Source organism: Rhinatrema bivittatum, chromosome 1, assembly GCF_901001135.1.
Source record: "Rhinatrema bivittatum chromosome 1, aRhiBiv1.1, whole genome shotgun sequence".
NCBI classification, from domain to species: Eukaryota; Metazoa; Chordata; class Amphibia; order Gymnophiona; family Rhinatrematidae; genus Rhinatrema; species Rhinatrema bivittatum.
This window is the reverse complement of record NC_042615.1, coordinates 594,072,744-594,098,153: the sequence shown is the minus strand read 5'-3', so window position 1 is coordinate 594,098,153 and position 25,410 is coordinate 594,072,744. Positions and strand designations below refer to the sequence as shown.

Below are 25,410 nucleotides of genomic sequence, written 5' to 3'. Positions count from 1 at the left end.
CCCTCCAAGGCACTGCACAAGTCCAGGGTCACTCATGTAACTGGATGCTGCCCTGACATCAAGGGTTAATCCAGTGAAGCCCCTTGTGGTGGATGACAGGTAAAACCTAAAATGTCTCACAGACATCTTCATGAGATATGATGGCAAAAAAAGGGTAACTTTACTAACTGGCCAAATGTCTTTCAAGGGGTGTTGGCAAGAACAGCTGCTTTTCGATTACGGAGCAGACTGCACTGAGTACCTGAAACTCAGTTTAGCTTGCAGGTTTACTGCAGCAATTAAAGTTCTGTTAACAAAGGTCTCTTCGCAGAGCTTGGAGAATCTGTGGAAAAATCTATGGGGGAAAGCCCTTGGCAAAGGCTTTTTCGGATAGATGTCCAAGTCCATCTGGGTAACTCAGTCTCTCTTGAATATTCAGTTCCATAAGGTTCAAACGTTGATCCAGATTGACTATTGCCATCTCCTATAGACCCAGGATTAGTGGGATGCAAATGATGTTATCTGGGTCCCGATGCATAGGAATATTATCATACACTCATTAGAGTCCACCAGCAAGACAGGTGTTAGAACAAATTCCATTTCATAGCTGGTCTCAGGCTAGATACAAAGTTTTACCAAGGATATGTTCTCAGCTCTGGTCCAAGGTGCTCCTCTCATTTGGAAGGTGATGATGACTCTGATATGAAGAAATACAGTCTTTTCTCTTCTGTATGAAAACAGTCTCATATAAAGCTGCCAAAATCATCACATGGCTGCAAAACTCCATGTTTGCATTTCTGTAGGCATGCAATTTTTATTCAGTCTGTGTGCATAACAGTAGGCCTCATGTTCATGATTCACATCCTGTGTAGGGTCACTGGAGTTTACCTTACAGCCTGATGACCATAGCCATTTTGATCAAATCAGGAGAGCTTGAACAGTAGCCAGTATTGGTTCAGAAATTCCTAGAATTCCTTTTGGGTACCCTTTAATTTATTCGGGAGAATGTCTTCAAGGCGACTAACATAGCAGGGTTTAAAAGAGGTTTGGGCAAGTTCCTGGAGAAAAGTCCATAATGCATTATTAGCTAGGTAGACTAAAGATAGCTATTATTGCTATCCCTGGGAGTGAATAAGAAGAATTAGACTATGTTATGGGATCTGCCATGTACCTGCAATCTTGATTGGCCACTATTGGAAACAGGATATTGGGCTTGCTGGACCATTATATAATCCAGCATGGCAATTCTTATGTTCTTAGCTGTTGAAACATGAGCATCAAATGCCCATAATATTATGCATTTCAGAGCTCACAAGCTGATTGCCAAGCTTGAAAAATGTGAATTTGATAAGCAAACCATCATATTCTTAGGTTATGTGATATCACTAGATGGGCTGTACCTGGATCCTAGGAGGATTATGACAGCAACATGGCTATCACCTAGAAAAGTGAAGGGGGATGCAACAATTTTTTGGGTTCATCAATTTCTAGAGGTGATTTATTAAGGGATTTGGTAAAGTAGAGGCATTTGTCATAGCTTTATTAAAGAAGAAAATTTCCTTCAGTTGGACAGAAGAAGCTAAGTGTACATTTGACTTGCTGAAGAAAGCTTTCGCCTCCGTACCAGTACTAATACAGTCTTTTATAGAAAAGACAGACTCTTCCATTACAGTGGTAGGAGCTATTTTATCACAATGAAGAGTCAAGAAACCTCCTGCACTCATGCACATTCTATTCCAGGAAACTGACCTCAGCAGAACACACGACTATAATATCTGGGATAAGGAGCTAATAGCCATCCAGACAGCTTTTGAGGAATAGCTTAATCTTCTGAAAAGAGCGCTTTTCCCAATACATGTTTTTTTCAGACCATAAAAGCCTGGAGTGTTTGAAGACAGCAAAGCATCTCAACCTAAGCCAGGCTTATTGGTCTATATTTTTTTTTTTGTTTCTTTACCTTGACTTACAGACCAGGGTCACAGAATGGTAAATTGGATGCCCTATCCAGAAAGAATGAAAGCTGGACTTATGGACAGAGGCAAATCTGCCCTAATTTTGATGATAGAAAACGTTGCTATGAATACAGTTAGGACAGGTTTAATGACACAAATTAGGGATAAATTATAAATGGATACTCTTATCATGCAAATGCTAAGGTAGATAAGACTGATGATAGATAATTCAGATCTTTTCTAGCAGGGAGATTGTATTGGAAGAACCAACAATATATGTGTTGGAAGTGGCATTATGATTAGAAGTCCTCTGCATCTGCCATGACTCCTAGCGGGCTGGCCATTTTGATATATACAAAATAACAACCTGAGCAAGTGATACTTCTGATGGATAGGAATTAATAAACATATGTAATCCCTCCTGGTTCGGGCATTTAAAATTTGAGAGGTTCTGGCTTCTGAGTGAGCCAAGTGCTGGTTTCTCGGAAGGGTTCAAAATGGAATGTGTGTCATGTAGATGGTGTAGTGGACCCTGACCTAGAAGCAGTGAGGGTGTAGGCTTCTGAGCTGGATAGAGATCTCGATTGTAGGAGTATCCCCTCTATGATCCCTTCTGATTGCTTTCGCCTGCTTCAAACTTCACTAAAACCAGAAAATAGGGATTCACTCAATAGACATATTCCAACACTTATTTTCTGGTGTTACCAGCAGTCAGGGTATATAATAGAGAGTGAAAAGCACTGATTAAACCAGGGTACAGAGGCTTCCACAGCTAGGCTAAATTAGTTAGAAAAATGGAAAAGAGTAAACAAACAAGATCTTCAACAAGTATATATATCCAGGGCCGGGGGAAAGGTATTAGGTACCCTAGGCGAACCTTCTACTTTGTGCACCCCCCACCCCAGGTTCAGCTACATTGATATTTACCTTCATCCCATCTAGCTTGTTTCTGCCTTTGTTTGTCTAGCCTTCGCCTGTCCTGTCTGTGCCTGCCTTGCCTGTCCAGCCTGCCTCAGCTTACCCATCCCTCTTCCTCTTCCTTGGACAGAAACCTGATTCTGACCTTTGCCTGGACTCTTGATACACCTTATTACTGCCTGCCTATGACCCTAGCCTGACCTTGGACCATGTCCGTAGTCTTCTGCAGAGACCCCTCACCTTCTGCCGGCCAGGCACCCAAAGGCTCAATCCAAGAGGAATGTAGACTGGTAAAGGTGAACTCCCAACCGGTCTCTACTTCACCTGGGTCCGCCTGCTGGCAGTGAGAACCTGCAAGGCTCCTCCCTGCAGGTAAAGCCAATCTCACTCAAGTCCAAGGGTCCACCGATACAATACTGCATATGGGAATCAGCTAAAAATGTGCAACTGGTTGGTTGTTTTCATCAAGCCTACTCCCAGAAATCAGATCTGAGTGCTTTGGTTCCTAAGAGAAGGGTGAATACTGTCAGGGAAGGCATGGCTTGAACTGGTGGTCCTGGGTTTCAGAAAACAGGGAACTAGACTGCCGAACTTTAGACCCACAGGAAGCTTTGGATTCCTGTCAACTAGTTGTCCCGCCTTATAAAGGTTTCCAATACCTCTGAGGAATCCCATTGGGCAGGAACAGGTGAGGCTCCAGTTGGCTGCAATTCTTAAACCCAGCTACCTCAGGGATCCTGTGCTGGCACAACAGCATCATAGCATTCACTTCCTGATCCTCTGTTTTGCTCAACCTCCTTGTCCTGAAAGTCTTACAGATTTTCTGCCTGGTTGGTTCCTTTCCCTAGTTTGATCCAGGCCATGCCTGAACCAACATATTCCAGACTTCCTGCCCACTCAATCCTGGTAGTTACTTTCAAATATACCTTATCGGTTATCTCATTTCAAAACCTTGGTTGTCCTCTGAATCTTGCATTTCCAGATTTCTCCAAAACAGCTTCTCCATGTTTACTTTCCAGTTGGGTCTCTATAAGCCAAACTAACTGCCTGATTCACTAAGGATTTTCTCCCATTCTGACCCTATGGAAAAATGCCTTGATGAATCAGACCCTGAGGTATAATAATATATTTTTGGATTGGATTTAGATTTTTAGCCCACCTTTCCAAATGATGCCTAAGGTGCTTACAGCATTATTAGAATTCAAGTACAATAAATTTGAACCCCCAAAGAGTTTTCGCTCTAAATGGATATCTGAGGCAAAGGGAGATAAAGTGACTTGCCCAAGGTCACAAGCAGTGAGAGTGGGGAACATGGGATTTAAATCCTAGTTTCCCTGGTTCTTAGGCCATTGCTCTAGACCGGTGGTATTCACTTCCAGTCTTCAGGATATATTTAATGAATATGCATGACATATATTTGCATGTATACTGCTTCAGTTGTATGCAAATCTTTCTCTTGCACATTCCTGAAATTCTGAAAACCTGACTCATTTGTAGCTCTCGAGGACTGGAAGTAAATTTCATTACTGTAGCCACTAGGCCACTCTTTGTGTCATATTTCCATTCAACCACCTATGTCCCAGCCATTCCTTAATGGGCCGAGGGGGGGTGAGGAAACAAGAGCAAGATCTGAGTATTGTTGGCAAAAGAAGAAGTGAAGGCATTAGAGAGTTGGTACATAAAGAGAAGGGCTGAGCTTTATGGAACACCTTCGGGGAAACAGAGTCTCCTTCAGCCCTCCAAATCAGACGCGTGTACTCAGCCCACATGGACTCCTTCACTCCTCTCCTCTCACCAGCAGAGAGGAGGCCAAACCGGGAAAGGATTCCCTCCATAGTCCTACATACTCTGCACAGAAAAAAAAAAAAAGAAAGGATGGATTTACTAGTTTAGCAAAAGATTTGCTGTGTTAGCTCCAGCAGGTCACGTATGCTCCTTCCGCAGGCCACATGTTTCTACCAGGGACACTTGTGAAGGGAGTGAGGGTGGGGGCAGGGTGCTAGGGTTTTGCTTCTGTCAGTGATCGAAAGATGATCACAAAACAGTCTTTCCATTGTAGGACATTAGATTTGGTTGTTTGGTAAGAGCAAGGAGCTTTGTGAGCCAGAGAGCCTCAAGTGGCTCATTGTATCCACTTTTCAAACTTCCATATCTGTGCACAGCTGCCTGCATCCATTTGTTGGGAGGTAACAGCTGTCTGGCTGTTTGCTCAATGGAGCTGCTGTTTCAGGTAGAGACAGCTGTTTTGAATGCCAGGTACACAAAGTGGGGGCTCTGCATGTTTAAAAAAAAAAAAAAAAAAAAAAAAAAGTCATTTCTTTGACACATTGTCCCCTACTTCGCCTTATGCTGAATTATTTGGTATCATTTCATTAAAAGACATTCACTGTAAGTTTGGCAATCTGATGTAAGTCCAAAAAAGAAGATACAAAAAGGACATTTGTATGGGATGGGGCAGCAGCCATATAGTGGTTAGAGCAGAGAGCTGTGAACCCCATGATACCTGTTTCATTCCCTTATTCAATACTTGTCATAATAACCTCTAGCACTTCTCTGAACTTCCTGGTGCTCAAACAGCTTTGTAAATTCCTGCAGTCATGTGAATTAGTGTGCACAGTGATGGCAATGTATGGTCTTTATATTAAGGATTGATTTCATCAGACAGTTGAACGATATCTCAAGTTTTGGTGCCAGGTTACTGTCAGAAAAAAAGGCTGGGTCTTGTGGCGTCCAAAGCTCATGTCCAGCATCAGGGCTGGATGATTTTCTAGCCGACTCAACAAAAGGGATCACAAGCCAAAATGAATCCACTTTTTCTCCAGGATCACTGTGTCTACAGGAACCGTGCACCGCTTGAATTTCATAGATCTTTATAACTTTCACTTTGTTGCTGACTGATAACAGAGGGGTAATTAACAAAGGGCATGGGGACTTTTCACCCCACACAAATCGACCTGGTCTTCAAAGGCAAACTAGCTGTATAGTTTGCATTGGAAGAGCAGGCAGTTATGCGGATGAAAAGTAGGTGAGCATGTTAAGTCGTCTCCAGTGGGAGCGCAGAGTACATTTTTACATTCTGTGTTTTAAATGTTTGATTTAATTGTTGTTTTAATGTTGTGATTTTAAATTATGTATGTGTCTTGTAAACCACACTGAACAATTTTTGGATTTGTGGACTAGAAGATATTGTAAACAAATAAATAAGTAAAGACATGCATACAACTTAAATGTACTCGTGGAGCTTTGTGCCCTGACCAGGTTAGAACCCCCTGGAAGTGCCTCATTGTGCCGTTAAAAGTCTGTGCTTCGCGAAAGTGCACGTGTATTTTTAGTAGGGATGTGAATCGTGTCCTCGATCGTCTTAAAGATCGATTTCGGCTGGGAGGGGGAGGGAATCGTATTGTTGCCGTTTGGGGGGGTAAAATATCGTGAAAAATCGTTAAAAATCGTTAAAAATCGAAAAATCGAAAAATCGAAAAACCGGCACATTAAAACCCCCTAAAACCCACCCCCGACCCTTTAAATTAAATCCCCCACCCTCCCGAACCCCCCCCCAAATAACTTAAATAACCTGCGGGTCCAGCGGCGGTCCGGAACGGCAGCGGTCCGGAACGGGCTCCTGCTCCTGAATCTTGTCGTCTTCAGCCGGCGCCATTTTCCAAAATGGCGCCGAAAAATGGCGGCGGCCATAGACGAAAAAGATTGGACGGCAGGAGGTCCTTCCGGACCCCCGCTGGACTTTTGGCAAGTCTCGTGGGGGTCAGGAGGCCCCCCACAAGCTGGCCAAAAGTTCCTGGAGGTCCAGCGGGGGTCAGGGAGCGATTTCCCGCCGCGAATCGTTTTCGTACGGAAAATGGCGCCGGCAGGAGATCGACTGCAGGAGGTCGTTCAGCGAGGGTTCCGGCGCCTCGCTGAACGACCTCCTGCAGTCGATCTCCTGCCGGCGCCATTTTCCGTACGGAAAATGGCGCCGGCCATACGCGTATGGCCGGCGCCATTTTCTGTACGAAAACGATTCGCGGCGGGAAATCGCTCCCTGACCCCCGCTGGACCTCCAGGAACTTTTGGCCAGCTTGTGGGGGGCCTCCTGACCCCCACGAGACTTGCCAAAAGTCCAGCGGGGGTCCGGAAGGACCTCCTGCCGTCCAATCTTTTTCGTCTATGGCCGCCGCCATTTTTCGGCGCCATTTTGGAAAATGGCGCCGGCTGAAGACGACAAGATTCAGGAGCAGGAGCCCGTTCCGGACCGCTGCCGTTCCGGACCGCCGCTGGACCCGCAGGTTATTTAAGTTATTGGGGGGGGGGGGTTCGGGAGGGTGGGGGATTTAATTTAAAGGGTCGGGGGTGGGTTTTAGTGGGTTTTAGTGTGCCGGCTCACGATTCTAACGATTTATAACGATAAATCGTTAGAATCTGTATTGTATTGTGTTCCATAACGGTTTAAGACGATATTAAAATTATCGGACGATAATTTTAATCGTCCTAAAACGATTCACATCCCTAATTTTTAGCCTCTCAGGCGTATTCAGCCTATCTACCCATGAAACCCAGAGTTTTACCCATGTGGTTCCCAGCTAAGGCTTTAAAAATGTATGCCCCAAAGTGAATTTGATAGCTTTGAGACAGAAAGGCAAGGATTTGCAGTACTACAGAGGTGCCCTAGTGTTGCCTGCAGCAGCATTTCGGGCTGTATGACTAGTTGTGTTTTGGAATCATATTTAGTTCCGATGTTATTTATCCATGTCATCTCCTTCTGCCAGCTGTCATCCCATGTCTGGAGAATGCTCCTGCAGGCCAGGCCGGGCCGGACTCTACTGCAATGAGACCTGCTCTCCAGGATTCTACGGCGATTCTTGTCGGCAAATCTGCAGCTGCCAAAACGGTGCTGACTGTGACAGTGCGACTGGAAAATGCACCTGTGCCCCTGGGTTTACAGTGAGTCCCCTTTCACCTTTATCTTTTTTTTTCCCCCCACCCCAAATTAAATCCCTTCAGCAGTAGTAGTAATCATATTGAGTAGCACTTGCATGTGGGTAGATGTAATCCCGTTCTCTTTGTTCTGTTTGCTGTCGAGGTCAGTGGTAAGCCATGCAAACCTCTGCAGTGCGACCGCAGAATTCTGGCAAGCTAAAACAGCCAGCACCATGCATTCCATGAAAAAGCTGAAAGTTCAGGCTCTTGTTGAATTTATTATTTATTTGCATTAGCAGATTGTATGGCAGTGACTGTGGAGAAATGAATGTATCCCAAGACACTGGCACTACAGTTTATTACTTGACAGTAGGCCTGTGGCATGGGGTATGACATCAGAAGTAGCCATGGGTATAAGTCAGACGAGCATTTCACAACAGTCTAGTTCCCATAAACATAGGCTGCACTATGCAATCAATTGCTATAGCTCCGATTTCCTATGATACACCTTGCAGGTCAGAGCTACTTGTTTAAAAGTCTTTTCTTATCTGCCTCATGTATGGTTAATCTTGAAAAGTGCAGGTTTTGAAATTATGATTTAAAATGTATGATTTTCTTCTTGGTTAGTTAGTAATTGGATTGTTCTTATATTTGTCTGTTTATAGGGAGCAGATTGTTCAACTCCCTGTGCTGTAGGGAACTATGGGGTAAACTGCTCCTCTACATGCAGCTGCAAAAACCATGCAATGTGCTCTGCGGTGGACGGTTCTTGTATCTGTAAAGCAGGTAAGAGCCTAAATTGATTTCCTCTCTGTGGCACCTAGCTGGGACGCATGCCCCCTGCACGACTGCTGCTTCTGGGATGGAAGAAGATTAGAAACAGGCATCAAATGGCTTGGTGGGCTGGTCCTTAGTGTTGCCAGTCTGTGAGGACTGGGTTTGATGATGCCATTGGGCAGGGGCAGTGGAACACCTTTTTGATTGGGTGGAGGGGTGGGCGGCAAGCAAAATCACCCAAGCTCCACCCTCAGCTCCACCTCCAGCTCCACCCCCAGCTCCTACTGCTAATTTCTTTGTTTACAGTTAGTCATACTTTCTTACATACATTCTTCCAATAAATCAGAGTATAATTATTCATTTCCAGACCAACCAATAAAAAAGCTTGATGCTAGAAAACCAGGCATAGTGGTAAAGGAGAACCATAAAAACAGCATAACTAATAGAAACGTCAGTTCTAAGAGACAATTCTGTATCGTGCATGGAGAGAGAGACGAGAGAAGATCATCAAGGACCAAGAAATGTAATCAGAGACCAAGAAATGTGACCTAAAGATACAGAATAAGTACTAACTGGGCATCATTCACCTGATTAAAAAGAACTCACAAGCTCACCTTGATATTTTGCCTTTATATATTATGCTGTACACATTCCAGAATGAAGCTGTTTGGCGCAATGCAAGTATTAAGAGAGAGTGAGATGATATCCTACCTACCCTGGCTTACCAGTGAGGTTCATTCTCATCATGATATGTGCAAAACTAATAATATAACCTCTGCACCTCCAATTCTTTAAATATATACTCTGCATCCAGAATCCAACTCACTCCACTCCAATAATGTGTGCAAAGCAGAACCATACAACTGAGCATTAGAGATGTGAATCGTGTCCTCGATCGTCTTAACGATCGATTTCGGCTGGGAGGGGGAGGGAATCGTATTGTTGCCGTTTGGGGGGGTAAAATATCGTGAAAAATCGTGAAAAAATCGTAAAAAATCGAAAAAACGTAAAATCGCAAAACCGGCACATTAAAACCCCCTAAAACCCACCCCCGACCCTTTAAATTAAATCCCCCACCCTCCCGAACCCCCCCCCAAATGACTTAAATAACCTGCGGGTCCAGCGGCGGTCCGGAACGGCAGCGGTCCGGAACGGGCTCCTGCTACTGAATCTTGTTGTCTTCGGCCGGCGCCATTTTCCAAAATGGCGCCGAAAAATGGCGGCGGCCATAGACGAACACGATTGGACGGCAGGAGGTCCTTCCGGACCCCCGCTGGACTTTTGGCAAGTCTTGTGGGGGTCAGGAGGCCCCCCCCAAGCTGGCCAAAAGTTCCTGGAGGTCCAGCGGGGGTCAGGGAGCGATTTCCCGCCGCGAATCGTTTTCGTACGGAAAATGGCGCCGGCAGGAGATCGACTGCAGGAGGTCGTTCAGCGAGGCGCCGGAACCCTCGCTGAACGACCTCCTGCAGTCGATCTCCTGCCGGCGCCATTTTCCGTACGAAAACGATTCGCGGCGGGAAATCGCTCCCTGACCCCCGCTGGACCTCCAGGAACTTTTGGCCAGCTTGGGGGGGGCCTCCTGACCCCCACAAGACTTGCCAAAAGTCCAGCGGGGGTCCGGAAGGACCTCCTGCCGTCCAATCGTGTTCGTCTATGGCCGCCGCCATTTTTCGGCGCCATTTTGGAAAATGGCGCCGGCCGAAGACAACAAGATTCAGTAGCAGGAGCCCGTTCCGGACCGCTGCCGTTCTGGACCGCCGCTGGACCCGCAGATTATTTAAGTCATTTGGGGGGGGGTTCGGGAGGGTGGGGGATTTAATTTAAAGGGTCGGGGGTGGGTTTTAGGGGGTTTTAGTGTGCCGGCTCACGATTCTAACGATTTATAACGATAAATCGTTAGAATCTCTATTGTATTGTGTTCCATAACGGTTTAAGACGATATTAAAATTATCGGACGATAATTTTAATCGTCCTAAAACGATTCACATCCCTACTGAGCATACAAAATATAAGCAGTCAAAATATATGTTAATAGAGTAACGTACAGAAGGCATATTTCAGATCCTTCCAATCTTTCCCACTGCTGCTTCTTTGCTCATTAGATTTCACTGTTGATCCTTCTGTTAGGACACCTCAGGGGCCCTTTCATTGGAACAATCTTGCTGAAATTTGATACCACTACTACGAACTTGGTGGGACAATGTTGCCAAATTTCAGTGAGATCTGTCAAGTGGAACAGCCCAACAAGCATTGCAACGTGCCGCAGGACACCAAAAAATCTCCTATTAGGAGGTTCACAATGGAAAACACAACATGCTGGTCTGCTATAAAGCCCCATGCAGAAATTACATGCTATCACCTCAGTCATGCACAGCAACCCTCACCAAAATATAAAATATGTGATCAGAAAGAGAATTTCGCGGACAAAAATTGAAATGGTAATGCCAAGAAGTCATACTCCGCATGCAATGCCTCACTGTAGAAATGTAAAACAGAAATGCATGTCCTATAGTGCTGAGCAAAATGCAAAAGAGTAAATATTCAAAAGCCATTTAGAATGATTACTGAAAAGTTATCCGTTTAAATGGCTTAGCTGTGATATTTGGTGACTTATCCAGCTAAATTCTAGCCAGACAATTCTTTATCTGGCTAGAATTTAGATATATCAAGGGTGTTCCCGGGGCAGGTGGTAGGCCCTGTAGGCAGGTCTAAAGTTAGCCGTATATTCTTATGGCGCTGCCTCACCACTGAATATCCAGGTTAAGTTAGCCGGATAGGTGTGATCTGGCTAACTTACAGGCTGATACAGTACAGTGCGCTCCAGCGGAGCGCACTGTTAACCCGCGATTGGACGCGTGTTTTCGACGCGCTAGCTTTACCCCTTATTCAGTAAGGGGTAATAGCACGTTGAAAATGCGCGTTCAACCCCCCGAACCTAATAGTGCCCGCAATATGCAAATGCATGTTGATGGCCCTATTAGTCATTCCCGCATGATACAGTAAGTAAAATGTGCAGCCAAGCCGCACATTTTACTTTAAGAAATTAACGCCTACCCAAAGGTAGGCGTTAATTTCTGCCGGCGCTAGGGAAGTGCACAGAAAAGCAGTAAAAACTGCTTTTCTGTGCACCCTCCGACTTAATATCATGGCAATATTAAGTCGGAGGCCCCAAAAGTTAAAAAAAGTAAAAAATAAAAAATAAAAAAAATGTAAAATGGGCCTGCGGTTCGCGGGTTGAAAACCGGATGCTCAATTTTGCCGGCATCCGGTTTCCAAACCCGTGGCTGTCAGCGGGCTCAAGAACCGACGCCGGCAAAATTGAGCGTCGGCTGTCAAACCCGCTGACAGCCGCCGCTCCTGTCCAAAAAGAGGCGCTAGGATGCGCTAGTGTCCCTAGCGCCTCTTTGCCGCAGACCCTAATTTAAATAAATTACTTTACTGTATCGCTCGCACGGGAGAGCGGGCGCTCGCCCAGTCTCCCGTGATTTTTACTGTATCAACCTGTTAATTAACCACTCAGCGGCTGAATATAGACCCCAAAAGATATCAGAGAAGTACATTTTGCAAAGCTGGTAGAGAAAATCAAAGAGTTCCCACAAAAAAAGCAGGAAAAAAGTCCTGTATAATCCTGGGGGGGAAATGAAGCAACAGCAAAACATGTTGTACCAGTGGAAAAGCAAATGAGAAACCACACAGTAAAACATGCTTCATTGTACACAGTGGCATAGTTGCATGGGCATTGGTGTCTATGTGGAGGGCACGAGTGGGATAGATTATGTGGGGGTCACTCTGAAAGTGAAGGTATGGGGTGCAATAGGTTGTGTGAGTGTGTGCATGAATGAATGAGTGAGTGGGTGTGAGTGATTAAGTGAGTAGCTGGGGAAGTGTATATGGTATATATATGACTGGTGGGAGTACTGAGTGAGTTAGTGATTAGATGGGCTCTGTGTGGTCCACTCTTTCTCAGTCCCGTCTCTCCCCTCCCCCCACCCCTCCTCTCCCCAGAATTCTGGTGTGATCCATTTCCATCCCTTCTCCAACTCTTGTGTACCCATCCCCACCTCTGTCAACAGCTGCTCCTTTTCTGCTTTGGGAAAACCTTTTCAGTTAGGAAGGCTTCACTTTCCCACCAGACAAGCAGATCTAGGGGCATGACATACCCTTCAGGAGGCAGGATCCAGGCTCCCTACCTGCTGTGCCATTCACTGCCTCTGATGCCACTGTCGGGTTAGGCCACAGACTGCATGCAACACACATACACCATCTGCCCAACATCGACAAACACCAAGTGCACACACAACAGCCTTTTGTTAATGGTCAGATCCAACCAGCAGGCCAGAAACAATGTATGAGTTGTTATGCCAAAAGTTTCCTATGCTACAGATCCACTACCTGTTAGCAGAAAACCTCACTTCCCTCACACACACAGAATACAGACAGACCTTTATCAAATACAGAATAGTTAAGCACAAATTACAAATGTGCATACAAAAATTGAAATGGAACTCCTAAGAAACCATTCTGTATGCAGTGTAAAACAGAAAGGCATTTCCTCCTATACTAAGCCAAGCCCCACTCATTGTTCTTGTGGCACATGGGAGCTGTTATATTACACAACACTCGCAGCCTCAGTCTAACATCCCCCTTTACAAGACAAACAATGAAAGCTTGGCAGCCCCAACATAATACTGCAACCCTCCCACACACTCACAAAAACAATCACAAGGCCTCATCAGCTCCATCACCTCCCATCCCCCCACCCTCACTCCCACTGATCCTCCCACTTCCTGCCCCAAGCCTCCACCTCGTGCCTCTGAGCCCACTCCCCATCTACCTCCTGCATCCAATCCTCTCCTCCCTCCCCTACCACAGCCCCTTCCTCTCGTTCTCCCCCTGTTACCGCCTCTTTTCTCATCCCTTCAGCATCCTGACTGCCTCCTTCTCTCCTCAGCCCCCTCCTCTCCTCACCCACCCTTGCTCCCTTATCCCTGGCCCTAGTCCCATCTTCTCACTTCAGTCCTTACCCCCTCCTCCCCCTTCAGTACTTCTCCTCTTCCTCTGCCCTCTCCCCTTGTTCCAAGCTTTCCTCCTCCCTATCCCTCTCCTCTTGCTCTCACCTCTTTTGCCCCCACACCCTCCCCCTCTTGCTTTCTCTCTCCTCCTACTCCCATCCCCTCCTCTCCAGCTGCCTTCCCCACCTTCCGCTCAGCATCTGGCTGACCTCTGCATCTCTTCCAGTGTCAAGAAGGGGCGGCAGCCACAGAGGAAGAAAGAGTGCTACGGTGGTGGCAGCTGCTGTGACTGATCCCAGGGTCCTCTAGAGGTAACAGCTGCAGGCCGCAGCAATGACGGCCGACAGGACCAGGGGCAGAAGTTAGGGCTATCAATAATGATAGCAGCATGCAGCTTCTGCTGTACATGGTGATGGTTCTCTTTCTGTGTAGACTGCTTGCAGCAGATGTTAACGGCCTCTTAACTTTCGCTGCCAACCTTCTACTTAGAAACAGGTCAATGCAATAAAGTGCACATAAAACACGGGGGTCCAAACTGAGCGCCCGTTTTTTACCACACGCACATTCACCTCTCTTGGGTGCTCGATTTAATAGGCAAATGAGCCACCGTGCTAAAAAGGACGTGGTAAGGATAAAACGTGTGTCCCTAGGACGTCTATGGCATCCGGTGCCCAGGAGACATGGTTTTGCGCGGGTTAGGAAAACGGACGCTCAATTTTATGAGCATCTGTTTTCCTAACCCGTGCACAGTCATGGGTTAGGAAAATGGACACTTGTAAACTGAGCGTCTGTTTTCCTAACCTGACCGCCAGCAAGACTTTTTTTTTCTTTCATGTTGCTGCTTTCTGTGGTTCCTCCTACTTAGTATCGCAATGATATTAAGTCGGATGATCCACAGAAAAGCAGTGTTTTCTGCTTTTCTGTTCAGGTTTTGGGGTACTTCAAGATTTAACGCCAGCTCGGGATTGGCGTAAATTTTTGAGGGTTAAAATGTGTGCATTGAGCGCACATTTTTTTTACATCGGGGTACTAGCTATAGCTAATAACCTTATCAACATGGCATTTACATGTGATGAGCACTATTAGCTACGAGCGGGTTTGGACATGTGTTTTGCATGCACTGATCCCCTTATTGCATCAGGGGTTATGGACGTGACCGAAACACGCGTCCAACCGCGGGTTAACCTGTGCGCTAGCCTGAGCGCATGATGTTGCATTGGCCTGAATGTGTTGGGGGGGGGGGGGGGGGGCAGGGGAGGAGCATTGCTTGGAGCCAGCACTGAGCATGCCCAAAAGTAGGATGGGAGGATCATCTAGAGCTGCACAGGGCAGATCTGCAGCAGGAAGGAGCACAAGGGTGGGGAGGACCCAATCCGCCTGCCTTTTTGTTTAAGTTTCAGGTTCCTGCAGCCATCAAGACCCATATTTTACACAAACCTGCAGCAGCGTCCCCTGCCCAAAGTTGGTTGGGCTCATGGCGCCTATGGCCCATCCTATTTTGATGCCTATGCCCTTGGGATACTTCTTCCATGGTCTATCTGGGGGATATGACTATAGCCAAGGACTATTGCTATAATGGATGGGCTAGATGAAAGGGGGTAGTTAAAAGTTGGTGAAAACCCCTGTGTCACCCCACCCTAATGTGCCTGTCCTGCATGGGTGAGACCATAAAAGAATTTGTTTCTCTTCGGAGCTGAAGCCTCTCACTGGCTAGCTCTTTCACATTACATCTCACTCCCAGGGCCGGTTCCTTTAAAAGTGGAGGGAAGATAAACTTCCAGGGCCCAGTGTGAGAAGGGTGACCTTTTTTACACATTCTTTTTTGTCCATTGTGTTCCCTTGGGAAGGATACCTGTCCTTAAGATTGGTGCAGTTAATAGTTAATAAATACTCAGGAGTCACCGGGTTAGTGTCCAAAATTAAAGTCTTTACTGTTCAAACAATGGTGATGAATGGCGCAATAACTCAAATTAGAGCAACACAGAATTTTCTTTTCTTACATTCTCTTCCCTCTATCTGTGCAGGGCTTACATATCAGGGCCAGGGAAACATCCTGGAACTCCCAGGTGGGCAGGGTCTCTTTAGACTGATCAAAAAATCCCTTCCACTCTGAGAAAAAGTTTATGGCTCAGAAAGTGAATCTCACCCTAGGGTAGTTTTTGGTCATACCACAATTATGAGAGAGAGAGAGAGAGAGAGAGAGAGAGAGAGAGAGAGAGAGAGAGAGAAAGAAACTATCTAGAAGAGCCTTGTAGTAGTTAGCTATTTATGCTACAATAGGAGGCCCACCTAGTAACTCGAGGTGAGGTTTAGGTAGTAGTGTAGAGGTTAAGGGCCACTTTGACATGCAGAGTGAGATGTATGAACAGAACAGAGCACTCTTGTGATGATTTGATGTCTTTCTCACACAACAATGAGATTTGTACAATGTTCTCTCAACCTAGCTTGATGTTACCCAGGTAGAGAGTCCATCAGTCTAGTTTGAGAGAACTTTGTACAAATCTCATTGTTGTGTGAGTTTCCACACTTAGAAAGACATTAAATCTTCACAAGAGTGCACTGTTCTGTTCATACAGCTCACTCGGCATGCCAAACTGGCCTTTAGCCCCTACACTACTACCTAAGCCTCACCTCGAGTTACTAGGTGAGCCTCCTATAGAGGCATAAATAACTGCTTACTAGAGTGTCAACCCCAGAGGCTCTCTCCCTCTCCCTAGCCTAAAAATGCCCAAAACAGAAGTTGTGAAAAAAATCACAATTTGTACCATGGGCATGTTACATTGTACAGCTTAATGCCAACAAAAAAGATGTAGTTACTTTGGCGTTAAAACTATCCATTATGGCTTTGTACTTTGCAAAGCCAGCCCACTTTTACAAAATTCCCAACTCCACCCCAATCCCTCCCCTTTTAAAAATTAGCATCACACCATGCGTTATAGTGCTTTTCACATGCATTAAGGCATTTTTCACATGCGAAAACGCCATAACACGAGTTGGAAAGTGACCCCCTTTGTTTCAAACAGGAAGGAAGGGCAGCCAAAATTTCCTCCTGGATATTAAAATCAAAACTGTTTCCCCTCAACAGAATTTAACACCAGAGTTCCTCCTTACAACGGCTAACCATCACTTCAGGTGCAGGTCTTCCCTATCCCTGGGAATCCCAGACACAGGATACCCCATGCCCAGAGTCCAAGAAAGGCCCAGGCGTCCCGTGAGGCTCCTACCACTTAAAATCTAAAAACCTGAAAAATAGACCCAGAAGGAAAATTCTAACCAGCCAGTGAGTGGACTGGAAAAGGAAACTCCTCCCAACCTGGTCAGGACCACCAAGCAGGGTTTGCCTGGCTCCTCTGACTGGGCCTGAAAAAAACGACTGAAGCAAAACTCCTCTCTGCCTCCCAACTCTCAAAAAACCTAAAGGGACTGCCTGCCGAGCTCTCTGTAGGGAGCTGCTATATAGACTCTACAGGGGGATGGCCATGCAAGACCCCTCACACTAACCTGCACTCTCTGTAGCTGAACAAAGGCTCGCCCAGGTCTTAATGGTGACAGAACTGTAGGATCTGTCACACCTGGGTAATTGCAAATGAAGGCTCATGGAACCATAGTCTAGTAGAGGCCGATTTTGATTGAGCCAGAAGCCCAAGAGGAAACTGCCAGGGACCAGAATGAAGTTCCTTGAAGGTCTATGGTAAGGCATCATAATATGGTAAAGCATAAGTGTGTGTAAGCAATGTAATCAGGTCACCTGACACATGTGTAGAGTACAAAAACTAGACCAGGAGGGGGATATGTCAAGGCATTTTCCAACAGGCACAAAATGGCTGAAATTCCTTCAATTTTCAGAACTTTAGAATTTCAGTTATTAAGAAACCTTTCTTCCACAAGAGTACCATCTATTAATATTTTTATTTTAAATTATAAGACAGACAATATCGATCATTCTCCTGTAAGATTTTCTTGTATGCAGTTTGCTGTTTAGTAGTACATAAGCAAAGCATAGCTGGGCACGTTTTTCAGAGAAAAATGAATATAGAGGGTATGGTTACTTTTTTTCTTTAGGGAAAGATGGTGCTATCACCTCTCTCTCCTGGCAGCACACCTAAGGAGTTGGGTTTTCAGGATATCTGTAATCAATATGTATGAGAGATATTTGCATACTCCGGGACTCCAATGTTTGCAAATCTATCTCATGCATATTGATTGTGGCAATTCTGAAAACCTGACTGGATAGGTATGCCTCCAGGAGAGGGTTGGGAAACATAGAGTTTGAGTTCTAAAGAAATAAACACAGGAGGGATCTACATAAGAACCTGATGATTTGTATAGCCACACATGTGGTTACATACAGCCATCCTTTATTAAGCCTCTCTTACAGATGCATCCACTAAAAGCTTGTGGATCTCCATTGTCATGAATCTACCACAGCTACTTATAGATACCTTCATGCTTATACCAGAGGCCCCAATATATGAACATGTAAGCATAACTATATATAATTTTAAAAATGTTCAGATACATCAGGCAGTGTTACATAGAATATTAATAAAAAAGAAGCAATACAAATTGTAAGAGAGAGGCCAAAAAAGGGACTCTCCAATAACATTAAAAAATAGAAAGAGTTACTTTGAAACTTATCTGTTTAGAAAAATCACAAAAAGCAATTACAGAAAAAGTCAAGGAGAAGTGTGATCATAAAAGTTGACAATTTTTCAATTGGTCCAACCAAAGTGACATCAACAGTATAGTCAGTTGGATTTGAATCATTACACACAATCTCCCTGTTCTTTTCTGTGTAATCCCCTTTAGGGGCACATAAAAGATAGAGTGTGTGATGTTTGTTTGTGAGTAAGCACCAATCTTTGGGGCCGATGTAATAAGCAACACTATAGCTGCCGCGGGTGTTTGCATGTACTTGCGTGGGTTTCTGCATGGGTTTTTCCCGTGCTAGTCTCATGGGGGTATGTAATAACATATCCAGCATAGGAAAAACGAATGCGGAACCCTTTTAAAAACCCCGCAGCAGGTTCTGTGTGAGCATGCTAATGGCATGCAAAGGAGATGATTATCTCATCATGGGCAATGCAGGGAGCCATGCTAGCAGGGAGAGTGGGTTAGTGTGGGAGGTTTTTAGTGCCTGGGTCAGGGCAGAATTTAAAGGAAAGTGCTGGTGTGGAGATCAGTTTTTTGATGCCTTAGTGGGTTAGCCAAGTGGTGGATGGAAATGGTAGAGAGAAGGCAGCTTCTCAAGGAGGCAGAATAGTTGATCTGAGTTTCACTCTCTTGCTGGCGATAGGAGTTCGATCATAAAGGGGTTAGATATCGCTCTACCCACCTTCACGTCAACTTCTGGACGTGGGTTTCTTTGCGAATGTCTGCTCGATTTTCTACATAGGGCCATGAGCGTACGTTACTGGGCGCATTATGGTGTGTGTGTTTGGTGGATTTTATGCATGTATCTAATTAGCATACATGGCCATTATTACATCTCGTCCTGTTGCTGGTTCTTGCTGTGTGCAAAAAAATTCACACAGAAAAATCAGCGTGGGTCTTATTACATCGGCTCCTTTTTGAGTTAAAAAATCAAAAATAGTCAAGCAGCTCGTATAGTGTACCTGCTCATAGGCAAGGCCTGTAGTTTTTCAGTTTGGATAAGGAAATTAACACTAAAATACATCTTTCCCCTCTGAATCCTCTGACTGCACCCCAGCTTCTTTCTCAGACCGACCGATGCCTCTATCAAACCCACACTTTGGGATTAAAGAAGATCTCACTCAAAGGTATCTTCAAACAAGAAAACCTTTATTTTCCAATCTGGGATTTTCAGCAGTCAGAGACAACAAATCTTAAAAATCACTGATATCTCAGGGTTCACAGGCTCCAAACAGCATTGGGTTAGCAACACCATCAGCAATAACATAAGAACATGCCATACTGGGTCAGACCAAGGGTCCATCAAGCCCAGCATTCGGTTTCAAACAGTGGCCAATCCAGGCCATAAGAACCTGGCAAGTACCCAAACACTAAGTCTATTCCATGTTACTGTTGCTAGTAATAGCAGTGGCTATTTTCTAAGTCAACTCAGTTAATAGCAGGTAATGGACTTTTCCTACAAGAACTTATCCAATCCTTTTTTAAACACAGCTATACTAACTGCACTAACCACATCCTCTGGCAACAAATTCCAGAGTTTAATTGTGCATTGAGTGAAAAAGAACTTTCTCCGATTAATTTTAAATGTGCCACATGCTGACTTCATGGAGTGCCCCCTAGTCATTCTATTATCTGAAAGAGTAAATAACCGAATCACATCTACTCGTTCTAGATCTCTCATGATTTTAAACACCTCTATCATATCCCCCCTCAGCTGTCTCTTCTCCAGGCTGAAAAGTCCTAACCTCTTTAGTCATTCCTCATAGAGGAGCTGTTCCATTCCCCTTATCATTTTGGTCGTCCTTCTCTGTACCTTCTCCATCGCAATTATATCTTTTTTGAGATGCGGCGACCAGAATTGTATACAGTATTCAAGGTATGGTCTCACCGTGGAGCGATACAGAGGCATTATGACATTTTCCATTTTATTCACCATTCCCTTTCTAATAATTCCCAACATTCTGTTTGCTTTTTTGACTGCCGCAGCACACTGAACCGACGATTTCAATGTGTTATCCACTATGACACCAAGATCTCTTTCTTGGGTGGTAGCACCTAATATGGAACCTAAAATTGTGTAACTATAGCATGGGTTATTTTTCCCTATATGCATCACCTTGACTTGTCCACATTAAATTTCATCTGCCATTTGGATGCCCAATTTTCCAGTCTCACAAGGTCTTCCTGCAATATTTCACAATCTGCTTGTGATTTAACTACTCTGAACAATTTTGTATCATCTGCAAATTCGATTACCTCACTCGTATTTCTTTCCAGATCATTTATAAATATATTGAAAAGTACAGGTCCCAATACAGATACCTGAAGCACTCCATTGCCCAATCCCTTCCACTGAGAAAATTGTCCATTTAATCCTACTCTCTGTTTCCTGTCTTTTAGCCAGTTTCTAATCCACGAAAGGACATCGCCATCTATCACATGACATTTTACTTTTCCTAGAAGCCTCTCATGAGGAACTTTGTCAAACGCCTTCTGAAAATCCAAGTACACTACATCTACCGGTTCACCTTTATCCACATGTTTATTAACTCCTTCAAAAAAGTGAAGCAGATTTGTGAGTCAAGACATGCCTTGGGTAAATCCATGTTGACTTTGTTCCATTAAACCATGTCTTTCTATATGTTCTGTGGTTTTGATGTTTAGAACACTTTCCACTATTTTTCCTGGCACTAAAGTCAGGTTAACCGATCTGTATTTTCCTGAATCGCCCCTGGAGACTTTTTTAAATAATGGGGTTACATTAGCTATCCTCCAGTCTTCAGGTACAATGGATGAGACCACATCTGGAATACTGTGTACAATTCTGGTCGCCGCATCTCAAAAAAAAATATAGTTGCGATGAGGAAGGTGCAGAGAAGGGCAAACAAAATGATAAAGGGGATGGAACAGCTCCCCTATGAGGAAAGGCTGAAGAGGATAGGGCTGTTCAGCTTGGTGAAGAGACGGCTGAGGGGGGATATGATAGAGGTCTTTAAGATCATGAGAGGTCTTGAATGAGTAGATGTGAATTGGTTATTTACACTTTCGAATAATAGAAGGACTAGGGGGCATTCCATGAAGTTAGCAAGTAGCACATTTAAGACTAATCGGAAAAAATTCTTTTTCACTTAATGCACAATAAAGCTCAGGAATTTGTTGCCAGAGGATGTGGTTAGTGCAGTTAGTGTAGCTGGGTTCAAAAAAGGTTTGGATAAGTTCTTGGAGGAGAAGTCCATTAATGGCTATTAATCAAATTTATTTAGAAATAGCCACTGCTATTAAATGCATAAGTAGCATGGGATCTTCTTAGTGATTGAGTAATTGCCAGGTTCTTTTGGCCTGGTTTGGCCTCTGTTGGAAACAGGAGGCTGGGCTTGATGGACCCTTGGTCTGACCCAGCATGGCAATTTCTTATGTTCTTATGTTACAAATTTTTACTAATAGGTCTGAAATTTCATTTTTTAGTTCCTTCAGAACTCTAGGGTGTATACCATCCGGTCCAGGTGATTTACTACTCTTCAGTTTGTCAATCAGGCCTACACATCTCCTAGGTTCACCGTGATTTGGTTCAGTTCATCTGAATCATTACGCATGAAAACCTTCTCCAGTACAGGTACCTCCCCAACATCCTCTTCAGTAAACACCGAAGCAAAGAAATAATTTAATCTTTCCGTGCTGGCCTTAACTTCTCTAAGTGCCCCTTTAACCCCTCGATCATGTAACAGTCCAACTGCCTCCCTCACAGACTTTCTGCTTCGGATATATTATAAAAAGTTTTTACTGTGAGCTTTTGCCTCTACGGCCAACTTCTTTTCAAATTCTCTCTTAGCCTGTCTTATCAATGCCTTACATTTAATCTGCCAACGCTTAACAACAAAACACTTTTTCTCTATTACTCTTCTTCACAGAATGGCATTGCTCTTTTGTCTTTTTCTTCTCATGCATAGGGAATAAAGAATGAATCCTTCCTTTTCAAAAAGAGAGAGTATTCAGTGCTCACAATTCTCATATAACTTCTTCTCAGATAACGGAGTTGGTCCCAAATAGTTCCTCCTATGTCAGGGCTTCCCAAACCTGTACTGGGGACCCCACAGCCAGTTGGGCTTTCAGGATATCCACAACGAATATGCATGAGATACATTTGCATACCATGTAAACTCAGTATATGCAAATTTATCTCATGCATATTCATTGTGGATATCCTGAAAACCAAACTGGCTGTGGGGTCCCCAGGACAGGTTTGGGAAGCCCTGACCTAGGTGGTTCAGTGACACTGACTAGGAGTCTAGTTTTGCAGTACTGGAGCCATGGCCTTGCTGGATACCAGCCAGGTGGCTGCAGGGAAGGAGAGAGATTTCAGGCCCCTCTCCCCCCGGCTTCATTCCAGATCAAAGCCCCAGATCAAAAGAAGAGAAAAAGAACATATTCCATTTCATCCTACTACCCCAATCCACATGAGTCCATACAGGTGGCTTATGTCTTCTGTAAGGAGTGTATGTTAGACCCTCATTAAAAGTCCAGGAGCAAGCATTTATTTAGCCTAGTACACCTTAAGATAGCAGATGCAACATAGCTAATGCGTGGCAAATATAAATCACTGGTCAATACGTCTTAACATAAAAAGTTTTTATTGTAGATACAGTCACATCAGTGGTACACATAAATCAAGAAAGCTGTGGTTAATGGTGTAGGAACAAGGACCCCGACACTGCCATGTTTTGCATCAGGGCTGGGTCAGGGGGACCAGACACTGTGCAAATCTTACATACGGGAACTTTTCAGTGCAAGCAAACTTCTGAGGTGACTGTATACGATATTTAGAAAAGGTGATTATACTGTAGTGGTGAGGTCCAAGCACTTGTTGCTGCGGGTCGGCAAAGGAAATCTGACCGCGGCGTAAGAGAAGTTAACAGGTCTTATAGATAGGACGCAGAATGGGCTCTTGCATATGAGAACAATGGTTTATAATGACGGGATCAGGTGCTGTATGCTGCGGGTCGGCTGGGGAAAGATGACCGCGGCATAAGGAATTATCATATCTTTAGACAGCGAGATTCCTTAGAACAACAAACAAATCAATTAGGTAGAAGGAAGTGCCGATCCCAGATTTTCAGTAGAAACTGTATCTTTATCAATGCTTGAAAAGGCTTTGGCAAATCGAATACAGAGTAGCGATGTTGAAAAAAAAAAAAATACCCCTGACGCAGCCCTGATGCGAAACACGGCCATGTTGGGGTCCTTGTTAAGAACTTAAGAACATGCCATACTGGGCATACAGAGCAAAGATTAGAGATTGTTCGATATCTAGATAACACTGCAGATTATTCAGAACAATTTTTTAGAATGGGTCTTATACTGGCTTATTTCCGTAATAATGGAACTACACCTGCTTCAAATGATGAGTTAATAATATCAAAGTGTCTCCTAGTGAAGGCTTTAATATCCAAAAAGGACAAGGATCTAGACTACAATGTATGCATATGATATACTTGCATTTTATAAAATACGTGTATCTTTACTCCACAACATATATATAAATACATGCAATGCACTGAAACCATGTATAGCAATACATTGAACAAGCACACTTTTGCTACCTATTTTAAAAATATTTGCATGAATATTTAACGTGTAAAAGTACAGTAGGACCTACTCGCATAAGTCAGCCAATTTTAAAACATGCATGCGTGAATGAAATTAGTTTACCAATTAGTCCTCCAGCTCACCTAGTTCTTCTCTAGGTCATTGAGAGCTTCCTGGTTCTTCAGCCTGACCTTCCACTCAGCCAATAGTACACAATAAACATGTTTAATAGAACTTATGGTAGGTAATTAGCAGGTATAAAAATATGCAAATAAGTTGGCAAATGTACACAAGTAAGTGTCTTTTAAATTAGCAACTTCCACATGTGTTGGCCCTGCTGGGGAATGCTCCACACTGCCCTTTTTTCTTGCATATGGACTATACAAGAGGATGCTACTTACGCATGTATATACTAATTTTTACGCGCATATGGGTAGATTTTTAAAACGTTGCATGGAAAACGCGGGTTACGCTCGTGGCTGGGCCTTGCATGCGCCACGCGCATCTTCAAAGGGGCCCGGCCACACACGTAACTCCTGTTATGCACAGAAGTGCTGGGCCAAATGAAAAGGTTGGGGAGAGGGGAGGGGAGGGGTGGGGTGGGGCTAGAGGTGGCCGGTAGAGCAGCAAATGGTCACTCTACCAGGGACGGGATCACCGGCGTTCGCATGTTGCTACTGCTCAGAAGGAGGAAAATGGGAGGGAACTGGGAAAAGGGACCACCGCGTGTAAATTAAAAATGTACTCACCCCTGCGCGCGCGAGTCCTGAGCCGCACGCACATGCACACGCGGATGTTAAAATCCACCACGCATGTGCTCGTGCCCCTTGTATTTTATAACGCGCTCGAGCCGATGCGGGAAGTGCGCACACATGGACGCAAGCATGTAAGTTTAAAAATCTACCCCATAATGTTTGAAAATTCACCCCATACTTTTGAAAATCAAAAGTAGATGTGTAAATGCTTTCCCCGTCCTCCGTCACAACAGAATGCCTTTTCCTAGAACAGGTAAAATTATGCATGACATGGGGTTCCCACAAACTTCTAATTGATTTTCAACCTTAAGTCGCTTTGATAATTAAACCCAAAGCAGGGAGTTTAACCTTCATAAATCCTCTTTCTCACTCTTCTTTTTATTTCTTTCCTGAGATGAATAGTTTTCAAAGCGCATCCAACTTAGCTACTTCTACCAATATGAGTCAAAGTGAAAGAGGTGCTGCTGCCCTTATCACGATGAGAGCCTCACACCGGCATCACACCAACACACATCAAGTCTGGACAAAACACAAACAACCTAAGGGTTGAGTCAGATCGAATATATATATATTTATATTTATATTTTAAAGGGGAAGACATAGCTGTAGATATAAAATTATAAGCAAAGCCCATCCTACCTTCAGGTTAGAAAATTCTGCAGCATCCTTTTCTAAATTCTGTAACAATTCTGCATTTCTGCATAAACATTTGCAGTTAGTGGTATATTTTTAAAACATAACAAAGTTCTCCAGTCTTTAATATGCATCCATATTATTTCTTTATGTTCTTTCTTTTTTCATTTTTTCATGTCAGATTTCTCTTTTTTTTCTGTTTAATAAGAAATACTTCCACAACATGCTAGTAGTCAT

General features: G+C 44.2%; 1 protein-coding gene across 3 annotated transcripts in view; it reads left to right on the top strand.

The window, feature by feature from the left end:
- MEGF10 (multiple EGF like domains 10) overlaps positions 1-25,410 on the top strand; it is a 419,721-nt gene that overhangs the window by 232,703 nt on the left and 161,608 nt on the right. For all 3 annotated transcript variants that reach the window (XM_029619232.1, XM_029619240.1, XM_029619250.1), the window contains 2 exons: positions 7,610-7,784; positions 8,426-8,546. In XM_029619232.1, coding sequence (XP_029475092.1) covers positions 7,610-7,784; positions 8,426-8,546 — 296 coding nt within the window. The remainder of the gene's footprint in view (positions 1-7,609; positions 7,785-8,425; positions 8,547-25,410) is intronic.